Source organism: Neophocaena asiaeorientalis, unplaced genomic scaffold, assembly GCF_003031525.2.
Source record: "Neophocaena asiaeorientalis asiaeorientalis breed wild unplaced genomic scaffold, Neophocaena_asiaeorientalis_V1.1 scaffold65, whole genome shotgun sequence".
In the NCBI taxonomy this organism is placed as follows: domain Eukaryota; kingdom Metazoa; phylum Chordata; class Mammalia; order Artiodactyla; family Phocoenidae; genus Neophocaena; species Neophocaena asiaeorientalis.
In genome coordinates, this window is record NW_020173215.1 from 16937587 (window position 1) to 16951742 (window position 14156).

At 57.1% G+C, this 14156-nt stretch overlaps 1 protein-coding gene across 5 annotated transcripts in view; it reads right to left on the reverse strand.

The window, feature by feature from the left end:
* Positions 1 to 14156, reverse strand: part of ABLIM2 (actin binding LIM protein family member 2) — a 149871-nt gene that overhangs the window by 21530 nt on the left and 114185 nt on the right. For 2 of the 5 annotated variants that reach the window (XM_024745187.1, XM_024745190.1), the window contains 3 exons: positions 12483 to 12535; positions 11838 to 11976; positions 952 to 1013 (listed from right to left, as the gene is read on the reverse strand). In XM_024745187.1, coding sequence (XP_024600955.1) covers positions 952 to 1013; positions 11838 to 11976; positions 12483 to 12535 — 254 coding nt within the window. Of the gene's footprint in view, positions 1 to 951; positions 1014 to 11837; positions 11980 to 12482; positions 12536 to 14156 lie in introns of all 5 variants that reach the window. The other 3 variants (XM_024745186.1, XM_024745189.1, XM_024745188.1) reach the window with 3 other exon arrangements.

Sequence of the window (14156 nt, forward strand, 5' to 3'; positions counted from 1 at the left end):
GCGGGGTTCCCTCGAGCAAACCATGCAGAAGCACCTGGGCCCCGGACACACACAGCAGCAGGGCCCACAGAGCTCGAGAATGACAGAAAGGCCCGAGGACACCCGCAGCTTCCGTGGTGGCGTCCCTGTTCTTGGATGTGCCCCATGGCCTCGACCCTGGATTTGAGGTCTGCCTGAGGGGTCGCTGTCCCCTGCGTTACACACTTGTTGCTGGGACTGCCCCAGGGCAACACACGGGGAACGGGGGGTTGGGGAGGGGTCTGGTGTCATCACGCCTGCTCCACCTGAGGGGTCCTCATTGGAGACCTAGCAAAGCTATGGGGAGAGGGACAAACACGAGGGCCCAGCTGCGGGGGACAAGTCAGGCACCACGCTGTCTGGGCTCACGTTGTCATGTCCCCGGATTCAGACAGCTGGGAAGGGGGCAGTCAAAGCAGCCTTCGGCTGGGAGTGGGCAGAGAAAGCTGGCCCCTCGGTGTGGCCCCCGTAACAGTCACAGTGCTAAGGGCATCATCAGTGGTAACCATGGTGATGGTACTAACACTGGGGGCTGGGGAGGAAGGGCGCTCCAGGGAAGGAAGTGGATTCTGGGCCCACATGGCTCACGAAACCCCTCCATCCTTTAAGATCCTTATTAGGCTCTAGGTCACAGGAGAAGGACGGTCAGGAGGGCCTTAAAGAGGGTCTGATTCCTCTGGGTGGCCCCGCTGCCCCTGCCCCCCGACACTGAGGTCTCCCTGGGGGCTGGGGGCTGGGAGCAGAGGGGAAGAGGGGTGTTGCCGGGTGGTGGTCTGGCCCTGGGTAGAGCAGCAGGCAGACGTGGGTGGGTGAGCAGGGTCCCCAGGGCCCGTCCTCCTGGCCGTGTGGTCACCAAGCTGTGGGAGCCACCCTAGCTCACGGTGGCTGTTAGTACGCATGTGCTGGGGAGGGCGTGCGGGGCCGAGTACCTACCCGGTGGTCCAAGCCATTCTTGCCATGTCCTGGGACAGGGTCAGACTTGGAATAGGGGAACCCTGAAACAGACACAGCACAGCTGTCACGCATGCAGCCAGGTCGGCGGGGCTGCGCAGGTGACATGGGACGGCCCTGAAAATTCCACCTGCCTCATTCGAGACCTCTATCCCCAGGGCACTGACTGAGGATGAAGCCAGGAAGTGGGGGACGTCCCGGAGCCCGCCCATGACACCAGGAACGTCACGGAGCCCGACCCGGCCTGGCAGGCACCTGCATTCTCTGGAAGCCTCTATCACCGGGCCAAGCTCCTCACCTGGCTGACCAGGAGAGCGGGGGGCAGAGGGAGGAAGGGGCCCCCATGCAGGGTAGGGCTGTGCTAACCTGTACCAGAGGCGGCCAGCGGAGGCCCAGCACCACCAGAGGCGGCCTGCAGACTACTTTATCAAAACCCTTGAGCTGTCTGCAGTTGGGGGATTTCACATTAAAATCCTAATTTCTAGCTTCTCAAAGGGCCAGTCTGAGACACTGGGCCCTGGATTCCCTGTGGGAACCCCACACCTGGTCTCCTTCCATTGACCACATCCCTGGCTGCTCTGGGGAGCCCAGGACTTTGAGACCTCCCAGTGAACCGCTTCAATGCCACGTCTGGAGAGAGCAGAGCGGAAACTCCTGGCTCAGAAGTCTGTGTGGGATGTGCCCCAGAAGGGAGGCCAAGGGGCACAGCCTGGGCCCCCTGGAGGGGCAGGGGACCTCCACCACCCTCAGAAGCACCCTTAGGAGGCCTTTCCCGGCTGCCTGAACTGTCTTTCCGTAGCCTGTGGGCCCGTACAAAGCAGGGGCCATGTCTGCTGCATCTGGGGGTCCCTGTGCCCCACAGCTCAGGCAATAGCACTGGCTCCTGGGAGCCACCAGGCTGCCCGCGAGGGCTCAGAGCGGACGGCGGGTCCCACCCCTCTGCGTTCACGAGGCTGTAAACCGGAGGACTGAGCCTCCAAAGGTGAGACGGGCGCCGTGCACAGAACTGCCTGTCCGTCCACCCACCCGCCCACTCCAGGGAGGCCCGCTTCTGAGCACAGAATGCTGGTCGATCCAGGCACCTGTCTTGTGGGGTGGAGGGTCAGAGAAGACGTTCTGTACAGGTCACACCCGTAGGAAAGGCCTCAGCTGGGGATCTGCCTCGGGGACTTGTTTGTCCCAGGGTAGTCTGTGGGAAGGCTCCAGACGTGTCAGGAAGGGCCTTTCACGACATCAAGGGCAGGGTTCTCAAACTGGTTTTAGCCAAGGAGCCCTCTTGTCACAGGAAATCGATGTGAAAACTCCAATACATGAAACAGAGGAGAGCGGAGCTGGAGGGAGAGTAGCGGGGCCAGACGCTCGGGCCAGGCCTGCCGGGCATCCCTCGCCCCTCCTGGTTGCCCTGGGCTCCGCCAGGTAAGTGACCTAGCCAGCTCCTCCCATTTCACAGAAGGGGAACTGAGGACCGGGGACACAGAGGGACCTGCCCAAGGTCACCCAGCCCTGGAACACAAGACAAGGGCCTCCTGACTTACAGTCCTGAGGTCCCTCCAGGACACACCTGCTTCCCAATTTACACCCAGAGCCAGGCACACTTGGGCATGTGAGGCTGTCGGGCTGAGGATCTAAGGGACCCTCAGCTGGGACCCAGGAGCTCCTGATCAGTCGGGGATGCCAGCGTAGTCTTCTCAAAGTGGCGTCTCCAATAATAAGCTCACCAGCCACGCCTGGGACCTTGCTACAAAGGCAAATTCTCGGGACCCACCCCAGACCTACAGACTCAGAATTCTGGGGCTGGGGTCCAGCGGTCTGTGTTTTTCAAGCCCTCCAGGGCATTTTGATACACACTAAGGCTTGGAAACCCTTAGGGCCCCTAGAACAACTATGCCCTCACCTCCAGCCTTACCTGCTCTAAACCAGCGGTTCTCTACCCGGATGCACTGCAATCACCTAGCCAGCTTCTAAAATCCCCCGTGCTCGGGCTGCCGGCCTCTGGTCTCACAGTAGGTGTAGAGACCTTACTTCCACTCAGGCCACTTCATCTTCCTCACTCATCAACTATGACTGTCTTCGCTCTTTCTTCTACCTGCCTTGAGTTTCCAAATCGGATGATGTAACAATTTTTGCTTTGATCATCAATGATTTAAGAAACTCATCACAAGAAGGACAGTCTGTTATACTGACCCCTACTTTAACCTGTTTTGATGTTCTTCCTTTCTGAATTTCCGAGCTCTCTTATCACTTCCTTTCTGTTTGGAGAACTGCTTTGAGCCAAGTACGTCTGCGAGTGAAAACTTGTCCTAGTTTTCCTTTGTCTGAGAATGCCTCCATTTTCCATTCATTCCTGAAGGATATTTCCATCCGAGATAGAATTCACATCCACAGCAAATGTCTTTCTGCACGTTAAATACGTGCCATCTTCCTCTGGCCTCCACGGTTTCTGGGGAGAAGTTGGCTGTCATTTGCGTTGGTGTCCCCGGTAGGGAGTATAATATGTCTTTTCTCTCAGGCTGTTTTCAGTATTATTTTTTTCTGTCTTTAGTTTTTGTAAGTTTAATTATGGTGTGTTTTGGTGTGGGTTACTTTGAGCTTATTCTACTTGGGGTTCACTCAGTTTCTTGAGCGTGTGAAGTTTATGGCTTTTGCCAAATTTGTTAAGTTTTCAGGCGTTATTTCTTTGAATATTTTTCAGACCCATTCTCTTCTTTCTGGGACTCCAGTGATACAAGTGTTGTCTGACAGGTCTCTGAGGCTCTGTCCATTCTTTTCTGCTATTTTCTCTCTGCTGTTTAAGTTGGATAATTTCTGTAGTTCTATCTTCAAGTTCACTGATTCTCTCCTCTGACAAATCCCACTATTCTGTTATTGAACCCATCCAGTGAATTTTTGAATCTTGGTTATTTTACTTTTCTTTCCCATAATTTCCATTGGATTCTTTTTTTTATAACTTGTATTTCTTCTGTGAGATTTTCTTTTTTTCTTTTTCATTTGTTTCAAGAGTATTTGCAATTGTTTGTTGAAGCAGTTTTGCGATGACTGCCTTAAAAATCCTTCTCAGGATAATTCCAATATCTGATCCTTTTCCGTGTTAGGATGTGTTGATTGCCTTTTCACATTCAAATAGTTACCTTCACGGTTCTTGGTGTGATGAGTGATTTTCCACTGCATCATGGACATTCGGATGTTATGTTGGGAGACCTGGATCCTAGCTAAGTTTTCCATGTCAGCAGGCTGTCCCTGTGCTTAGGTTTAACATGTGGGGCGTGGCTTATTATGGGCTGTGAGTCCGAAGTCAGTTTAGTTAAAGTGCTCTTCTGGTCTGCTGTGTCCACCTGGTGTTTCTGGTAGCAACCTGGGGTGAAAGGTGCTTCCCTGGTTGCTCCGTACCCCGAGGTGGGGGTGGGAGACACCAGCCATGGATGGAGAGTGTTTCCCTGGGCCTATTCTCTAGGCTGCTGGGTGCCAGTGGGCCTCCTGCTGGGTACCAGGGAGGGCAGTCATCTACTTGGTCACCTTGTCCACTGCATGGGAGGTGAGAGACACTGGTCCCGTGTATTTCCTCAAGTCCTCAGTTCTCTGACCAGTCCACCTTCCTCTCTCTACCCTCCAGAGTTCTGTGATTGTCTACTGCCCTACTGTTCTTGGGCCTTTCAGTTGTACTGAGTGGGAAAGAGCAGGGAGAGATCACATCCCTGGGATGCTATCAAGACCCATTAGAATTGGCCTCTCTTGGGATGGGACCAGCCATCAGTAGATTTCTGAGGTCGCAGGATCCCATGTGCAGCCGAGATTGAGAACCACCCGTTTAAAAGGTCCCTTCACGTACTCAGAGATTTTCTTGACCGTCACAAGCCAAGGCATTACACATGAGCCCATTTTACATTTCAGGAAGCTGAGGCCTAGTGAAATTAAGTGACCTGTATAATATCAAATTGTTACTCACGAAGAAGATGAGACAATCTCCCAGGACCCTAGCTTCGGGAACCAGTAACCCTGGTTACTGCTCCAGCCCTGGTGAGGGTTTGCAGGCGTGGGAGTCTTCTAGGGACCTGCCTGGCCTGTGGCATTGGCTGGCCTTAAGAGTGTGTGCTGTGTGTATATTAGAGAGAGAAGGCACACAGGGAGAAGGCAGGTGTGCCAGACCTGGACAGGTGGCAGCTGGGTACTCGTGACCCCGAGTTGTATCAGGCCCTGTAACCACTGGACACCTGCCCACGCCCCATGTCCAAGCTCAGCCTAACTAGTCTCCCCGTCACCTCCTTCCAGAAGCCCACCCATGGCAACCTTGCCCTCAGCATTCTGCTGGGATTGATCTTGGGTCTCCTTGCGTCTGTCCATCTTCTGGGCTGGCTTGTCAGAGGTTAGAGGAACCACTGGACGGATGGGCAAGGAGAGGCCCCTTGCAGGTGGATGACTATTCCAGGTGCAGCTACAGGCACACGGCTCATCAGAGCATCCAGGATGCTTTGTGGACAACGGTCAGGAAGCCATTTCTCTGGGCAGATCTTTGTCAGTTTCACCGGGATGGTGAACGGTTTTCAGTTCACTGATGTGCGAATATGTAAGCTTGCAGCTGCGTGGCCCTGTGCAGGTTCGGGTCCCCTCTCTGAGCCTCGGCAACCCCGTCTGAGGAAGGAGGGGCTGGGACCCCCTTCAGCCCCTAGGAACATGAACAGGAGGCCCCTTGGGCCGTCTGAGCTTCAGACTTCAGAAGCAAGCGAGAGGGGTCCACTCACCATGGCTGGCTTGTGGATCTGACCAGCTCTGTGTGACACCCCAGGGCTCAGCCCATAGGATGCCCACGTTTGAGCCCCAAAACCCGGGTGCCACCTGCCAGGGGGACTGGAACATCCCCACTTTTACAGATGAGGCAATTCCAAACTCAGAGAAGTTTGCTCTCGTACCCAAGGTCACATAGCAAGTGAGAGGCTAGGATTCAACCCAGCGGGATCGCACCTGCATCTAGCCATCTCTGCTGACCCCTCACGTGATCTCATGCACTCTGTCGCCCCCCCCCCAGCCCCACCCACACTGGGGCCCACGAAGGAGGGAAGACCTGGGCACCCACCACCCCGTGGGCACTCACTGGGGGGCTGCTGTGGGCACAGGGGGAGGCACGGGGGGCCCATCTGGACCCTGCTCCCCAGGAGCTAACAGTCCTCAGGGGAGAAAAGGACACACAGGGTCATAGATAAGGTGCTCCCGGCGGGGGTCGGGGGAAGGGAAACAAAGCTCCCAGGTGGGTGGGAACATCTCAAGACCTGGGCAGAGTTGTGTGTAGGGGGACAGAGGAGGCCCTGAGAGCTGTGACTTGGGACGTGGGCTCCTTCCCCCGGACACCTGAGGGTCTCAGGCACTGCCTGCGCCTCTGCCCACAAATCTGAGGCCACACCCTGTCCAGTTCCCCAGCTGGGGGCAAGCCTGCCCATCACGGGGGGCACAGGGACCTTTGCTAAAAGCGAAGAGTCCCAGCCAGCCCCCAGGGAACGGCAGAGGGCTCTGTCCTGGTGCCCCCCTCTCGCACCTGGAGGTGGCTTCTCCTGGGCCGAGGTCCCCTCCCTGACGTCTGGAACCCTCACTGCTCTTGCTGGGGCCGAACGTGAGCAGGGGGCAGAGGGTACTCTGTCCCTCCAGCTGGAGGCCAGGCAGGCCATGCCCTCCTCAGCGGGCTCTGCCCCAGGGGAGTCCCAGCCACCTGCTGGATGCCAGGTGCCGGACGCAAGCCCTCCAGCTCCCTCGGGCCTCTCCCTCCCAGCCTTCCCCCGCCCCCTCTGCTGGCCCAGGCTCTCTCATCCCTGGGCCTCAACATGAAGAACCCACCTTGTTCCTGCCCAGCTGCGAACAGAGGTACCTCCACCCACCTGCGCCAGGACGCCCCGGTCATTCCTGATTCCGCGCCCCCCGCCCCACCCCTCCTCGACTGCTTGCACCAGTCCTGCTGTTTAGACTGTTCAGGGGGGCCTCCCCATGGCTTATCTGGACACCCCAGTCCCTTGAGCCCCAGCCCAGCAGCCTCCAGTCTATCCTCTGCAAAGTTGTCCGTCCGTGTCTGAACACATAAAACACATCACCTCATCTCCTGCTCACGGCCCTGGCGCACCGACCCCGGGCCCCAGCAGACAGAGAGGAAAATTCCCAGCATCACGCACAGACCAGCTGTTTCTGGCTGCCCTCTCCCGCCTCCCCACTGGCTTCCTGTTTCCCAAACTGCTGCTCAGAACACCCCAGGACACCCCCAAAAGACTACCTCCCCCAGAACCCTCCCCCAGCCTGGATGACGGCAATTCCCCTCCTGCCCCGACAGTCCAGCTGAAACCTCAGTCAGAGGCGGCCAGGGCTCTGCTGAGAACCCCTAGGTGCGTCCTCCACTCCGAGGCCAGGCCGAGCCCTCCCAAGGCCCATAAAGCCCTCTGTGACCCTGCGCATCCCAGGCTCCAGCCCTTCCGCAGAGCCCAGCAGCCAGGCTTCACCTCTGTCAGGAGGGCTCACTCCCACACCTACCCCTTCAAGCCTGCAGCCCTCGAGCCTGCTCACTTAGCATCTCCCTTCCCCGAGCCATCGGCAGCACCTGGCCCCCCGACCTGCACGCGCCATAGGCCTTACTTTCTAACGTGCTTTCTGTCTGTGTCCCCGCCTCCTCTGGACCGTCAGCTCCTGGGTCTGGGGTGCTGTCTGTTTGGCCTCTGCTCCGGCCCCAGGACCTGTTCAGTGGTCACACCCTGTCTCTGGGCCTTCTCTTGCTTGTCCAAAAATGAGGGCCAGGACTGAGGTCCCGTCAGTGTGATGCTTATGGATCCTGCCCCTGGGGTCCTCAGGTCCCAATGCCCAGACTGAGGATGGCCAACCCCCCCAAAATTCTCATGGGGTTGGCAGACAGCGAATCAGGTCTCTCTCTCTTTCAGCCGTGGACTAAGAAATGTGCGAATGACTTTTTCTTGCCTGGAAACTCCAGAGGACTTAACAGGGGGTGAGGAAAGCCACTTCTGGCCAGGCCTCAAACCCGCTTTCCTCCTGCCAGCAGGGAAGGAAAAGTGGAACAGAGGTGCTGTCTCCCGAGCTTCACACTGGTGGGCACTGGGGGTGGGTGACCCAGGAAGCAACCTCGGATCCCAGCCCCAGACCAGGCCCGGACTGGGTGGGCAGCAGGCGAAGACAAGGGGACGGGACTCCATGGGGACAGACACACAGAGGGTGACGTAAAACCGCAAAACCACAGGCAGGGTGGGCGTGCAGTGGTCCCCACGGGACCAACCATCTGCAGTGCCTTGGTCTCTAATGTGGAGCTTTCCTCAGCCCGACCTCCAAGCCCACCCTGATTCCCCTCACGTGCTGGGATCTGAGGGAGGGCCTTACTCCCTTTGGCAGAGTGGGGTCCTTTCCACGGGTCACTGAGCCCTCAGGGAAGGGTCTCCAGCTGGCCTGGGGCTTTGTCTTACTTCAACACACCTGTGACCACCTGGAGGGGATGTGGGAAACCTCAGAAGGGAGGACAGGACGTGAAGGGTTAGGAAGGTGGGACCCATAGCAGCAGCAGGCCGGTCCACAGGGTCTAGACCAGGGGAGGGGGGCCCACACCACCTCATGTTCTGCTGGGGCAGTGAATCTCATCCTGTAAGACTCAAGACCCTCTTCTTGCAACAGAAAATCAATACCATCCCTTTCCTGTGCAGAAATCAGATTCGTCAATAATATAACCTCCTACATGCATAGTCCAGATAATGCCCTAAGTGTAGCATAAAGGAAAATGAGCTGTCTGCCATACAATGTGGATTTCAATGACACCTCCTTCGGAGGGGCTGTCAGTGCTGGCTGAGAACCACTGCCATAGCGGAGAGGGATGTCACACTGGTTTGTCAGTTGTCTGCTTCCCTGGGGAACAGGCACTGGGCCATATTCGCCGCCTCCTCTCCGCTGCCTAGCCCTGTGTCCAGCACATAGTAGGTGCTCAGTTAATGTCTGGTGAAGGGGTTGGTGAATGACTGAATGGTGAATTCAGTCTCAGGTGAGATGTGCTGATGGTGTCATGAGTGGGATGAGGTTGTGCGTGGCCCCGGAGAGCCCACGGAGGACCCCAGGCAGGTGGCGACAGGGTGCGTGCGCGCTTGCTCTCAGCGGCGTCTTTGCCTGTCCCAGCTCCTTGCACGCGTCTCTGGGTCAGGGGCTGCTCTTCTCGGTCTCCCCCTCGGTGCCCTACACAGCGTCTGGCACACAGTGGGCGCTCAATAAATACCCGTTGAATTCAATGCATCTCAATTCAACGAACATTTATTGAGCGCCCACTGTGTTGAGTGTCACAAGCCTACCCTCCTCGGGCGCGCTACAGATGGATGTCCCAGGGATGCAGGCAGGCGTGCCTTGCCACATGCAAACACTTGGTTCATTAACGGTTGTTTGCAAACGAAACTGGTGTCGACGGACTCACGGTTGGGGGCTACATGGTGAGATTGGAAGGAACCCGAGAAAAGAAGGCGGATACCCCTCTCTTCTCAGTTTAAGAATGTGCCCATCCCGTCCAAATGTCTCAAGAGGCCGGCAGATAGCAAGCCACGCCTGACCTAGGCACGACAGCAGCCTGTGTCCTCGCTGCTACTTCCATGCACACTGGGAAACAAGGCGATGTCACCAGGACAGAAATAAAGGCACAGTTGCAATTGTTAGACACAGTGGGTTTCCCGTTCGGAGGAACTGACGTCAGAACATGTGTAGAAAGCGAAGGGATGACAGAACCATTGTCATGGTCATCGTGAGCCTGCATCCCTGGAGGAGGAGGACACACACACACACACACACACACACACACACACACACACACGTAGGTTGTTTGTACTTCGGAGGGTTCGCCCCAGTTAGAGCACGAATTCTAGCATAGGCTTTCCAATTCCTGCCGGCCGGGCGCACCTGGATGGGAGGCGGTCCATTCCCATCCGCGGCTACACCTGCAGCTTGTGATCGGAACACAGCAGCAAGGAACGGGGCTGACAAACAGACCTTGAAGGTGTGTGACTGGCCAAAACACTCGCGCAGGGTCTCTCAGGGCCTACCGCCTGGGGGATGCCTGGGACGACCACAGGGCGCCTCGTCTGGCACGTGCAGACGAGGAAGCAGTGCACAGAGGTGAGGAAACACGAACGGGTCAGCGCGGCACGGGGAGGTCCCCACGGGGCGGCCCGTCTCCTGCCCAGGCTTCTCCCCAGATGGTGTCCCCACCGCCCTAAGCCCCAAGCCACAGGCAGACCAGAAGGTAAGCGGGACTCCCTGGGGACAGCAGCTGCCCCCCCGAGGAGAGATAGCGCGGGGAGCTGCAGATGTAGGCCCACCCACCTCCCAGCAAGGGAAGGACTGAAGCTAGAAAAGACCACCCTGAGGACCCCAGACAGTCCTTTCCTGGGTGCTCTCGAGTCCCGGGGCTAACGCTTTGGTGCCCTCAAGGCATGGGGGCTACTGGAGGCTGCTGGCCGGCTGGCGAAACAGGAGCAATCCATCTTCCAAACTCAATTGCGTTAGGAAAAGCAAAGTTCAAAACAGACGAGGCCATGGTCAAGGCCAGTGTCCAGGGGCCACATGCAAGTCCTGCATTACCCCTCACCCCTCACTCTGCCACTGGTGGGATGGGCAGCCTGCCTCGGCCCTTCCAGATCCTAAGCAGGAGAAGCACGCCTCCGTTTGGACGAGACCCTCTGGGGGACTCTCCGGTGTGACCTTCCAACGGGGATGTCAGCCCTGTGCTCCGGCTCTGGATCCCATTCAGAGAGCAGAGGCCCAGGCGGACGGGGCCCGGGGCACACAGACATCTGCTTACAGAGATCACACACAAAACGACACACGCTTTCCCTGTTTAGACATCTTCTTTACCAAGTGATCACCTCCACGCTTCTCACCCTCTTCCCACGTCAGAACACACGCACTTTCATTTGCGAGACGGTTTACAGTCACGAGAACGGTGGTGATGACGATGAGCATCTACTACGGGCCCGGCCAAGTGCTGGCTGCACACGTGGCACCTCCTCCGGGTCTCTAACGACCCCGCCGGGCACACAGGTGCAAATGGGGCCCAGCGAGTGGTGAGCCAACATTTGAACTCAGGTCTGTCTTACGGCAAAGCCAGTGTCTTTCCTTGGCTTTCTCACGTCCACAACCATCCCCTCCTGGCCTCTGCTTCCAAGCTAAGCCTCCAGCTTGTCCACAGAGACCCACCCACAGCTGCTGAGACCCAAAGACTCTGCCCACCATCCACCGCGGGCATCAGACGGCAGCTTGCTGTCGTTTCCGCCTATAATTTACAGCCTCTGGACGTGAAGAATGTTATATGGGGAGTTTGGCCCGGCATCTGAAGGTCATGCCTACTGCAGCTTCACGACCCCCCGGATCAGGCAGACGGGGTCTCTGTCTCCTGCACTCCCTGAGGAGTCCCGGCTCCCGGCCCCTCGCCCAAGATGAGCACAGGAGACACGATAATGCCGTTCTCGGCTCCGAGTCTGGACTCGCCCCCCTGGACCATGCTCCCGTCCGCTCCGGAGGGAGCCGGGCCCTCAACTTCCAGCCTGGCAGCCTGCAAAAGCCCTTTTCCCAAAGGAGCCCAGGAGCCTGAGGTGGCCTTCTGCCCTCTTGCCGGCTCTGGAGAGTTCCGGGAGACGCTGGCGTGGCCCTTGGGCAGCAGGCTGGCTGAATCAGGGTGTCACCAAGGGAAGCCGACACACGGCTACTGGTCTGCTTCCTAATGGGCTTGCCATTCTGTCTGTGGGTTTGCTCTCGTAGTTTTTAATGAGCAAGGCTTAGTTCTGGGGGGGATTGGCTCGAGGTTGTGGGCCCCTTTTCTGTAAGGACTTTCATGCCACACTGACAGCTCCTTGCTCAAAAGAACCACTCACGTGAGTAAATGTTGTCCCCTGGCATCGTCTGGAGAGGGCCTCTATCAGCCCCGCTACTGTGGGCCAAAGACTGGCTGTCTAGGTCTGGAGAGTTGGTCCTAGTGTCTCCGTCCCCCTTGAGGAGCAGCCAGTTGGTCTTCTGCTGAGAAAAGAAAACAGAAGTGAATTTTGGGGTCACCTGCAGTGGCATCGCCCCACTTTACAGAGGAGGAAACGGAGGCTCAGGAAGGTCAGGGCCCACATGGCTTCACAAGGGGACAGTAGGGTAAGCCAGCCTTGGGCTCTTTCCACACACACCTACCTTTGTTAAAAGACAAGCAAAGGGGGTCTTACCTCTTGAGCCAGGGTGGGCGGGCAAACTCAGCCCATGGGCCAAACCCTAAAATATGCATTTTGATTTGTTTTCCTTTCTTATCAGACATCTCCTTGGTTCTAGAACCATGACCAAGTTACACGGCATAGAATGAGGACTTTGGTAGTAGACGTGCTGGTCCTAACTGTGAGGGAGCTGGCGGCACCACCTCTTAGATTTGGTCCCCGTTCCGAGTGGCCCTGCCTAATCCCTAAGGAGCACAACCTAAGGGGAGGAGCCTGAGGCTTGAAGCTGGAGTAGTCCCCACAGAACCAGGTCTGCCCCTGCATTACCTTCCTGTTATCCGCGTCGAAACTTCCGTCCTCCCCATCTGATCGCCGCCCGGCTGGAAGGGAAAAATCAATGTCAGGGCAGCGCACCACAGATTCTGGGTTTCCATGTGTCAGTTCCCACTTCACAGTCATGCTCAAAGATGGAAAATAATCAAAGAAAAGTCGCCAGCACTCGTACTTTTAAGGGCTGAGGAACCAGACCAGCTGGCGAAGGTCCCCGCAGGAATGTGGCCTGGGGAGTGCCTGGGGCCTCGCACAGGATGTGCTAAATCAAGAGCAGATGTGCGAAGTGATGCCTCATTTACATTCCAGCCAACCACCCTGCGGCCACTTGGCATTTCGAAGAACATACTTTCTATCTTCCAAGTTCAAAGGAACAGAAGGGCCCGGCGATCCAGCCCCTACTGGGTCAGACTCAGCTGGGTGCGTCACGGACATTACTGCTCATCCCCACCTGACCCATTTCACAGATCAGAGGACAGAGGCTCAGAGACAGGACGCGCCTTTCTCAAGATCACGGATCAGCGGGTGGCAGAGGCTGGCATGTGAACCCAGGCCGTCTGACTCTAAGCCCTTCCTCTGTCTGCCCCACCTCACTGCTCGCAAAACAAAAAGGTGAGTGAGCTATGCCACTGGGAGAATTCCACGCAGAGCAGTAAAGATGGTACAACGTACAACCAGAGGTGTGCTCGATAGAACAGAGCAAGCAAACGTCTGTTGTTCAGCAGACTACCTAGAGCTGAGTCAAGAGGTGTCTGTATTCTCCATTTGCCTGTTTTGGGATGGGGGGTTGTCACCCAGCCGGGCTGACATTATCTCCAACCAAGCATGATGAGATAAATCACACGAGGGCAGGTTGACAGTTCTCCGCATCCAGTTCGGTAAAGACCCATCCTGTGCTTCCCAAGCTAAATCACTGACCCCCATGCAAGGAACGATGAGAGGAGAGACCCCAGTGTCCTTCGCCACCTGCCACAGAGACCGAGGCCATAGTAAGGACATGCCAAGGGTGGGCTCCTTACCTGCAGCCTGCGGAGGGCTCAGACCTTCTAGCCTTTTGGAGCACCCTGCCTTGTGCACCACCAAGGACAAGACTGACATCAGGCCCGAGAGCTTGGAAATTGGGGATTGGGCTACAGGACCTTGACGAGATAAGGCCACAAGTGAAGATGGTTCTGGATGCACTGACATTTCATTACTCCCGACGGCCACCTGTTTCTCCGTCTCCCAGGAGAGACAGTGGTTTTCAAAGTGAAGATAAAGACCCTGCCGGGTCTACTTGCAGAGGCAAAGTGATGACAAGCCTGCGTGCGGGGCACCGTGCAGGAGGGGCAGGGAGCAGGGGGCTCAGAGGGACGCATGCCCGTCAGTGTGGGCTCTCCCGTTTCCTGGACAACGGCTGTCGCCAGGCAGCGGAGCCTTGAGCGTCTGACCGTGCATCGGCCGGGACTCTTGGCAGCTGCGCTGTCGCCCCAGGGACATCGGGCCGGCGGTTTCTTGGAGCTCTAAGACCACTGCCCTTGTCCAGCCCAGAGAAGGCCTCCAGGGCCAGGTCTGCTGGTAAAAGTAAGCTAGCTGGATGCTTGAACAGCCCACAGAGGCCCCCGAATGGGCCGAACGGACAGCCACACTTGGGGTAATTTGCAGATGCAAACACAATTAAGTGGCTCCCAC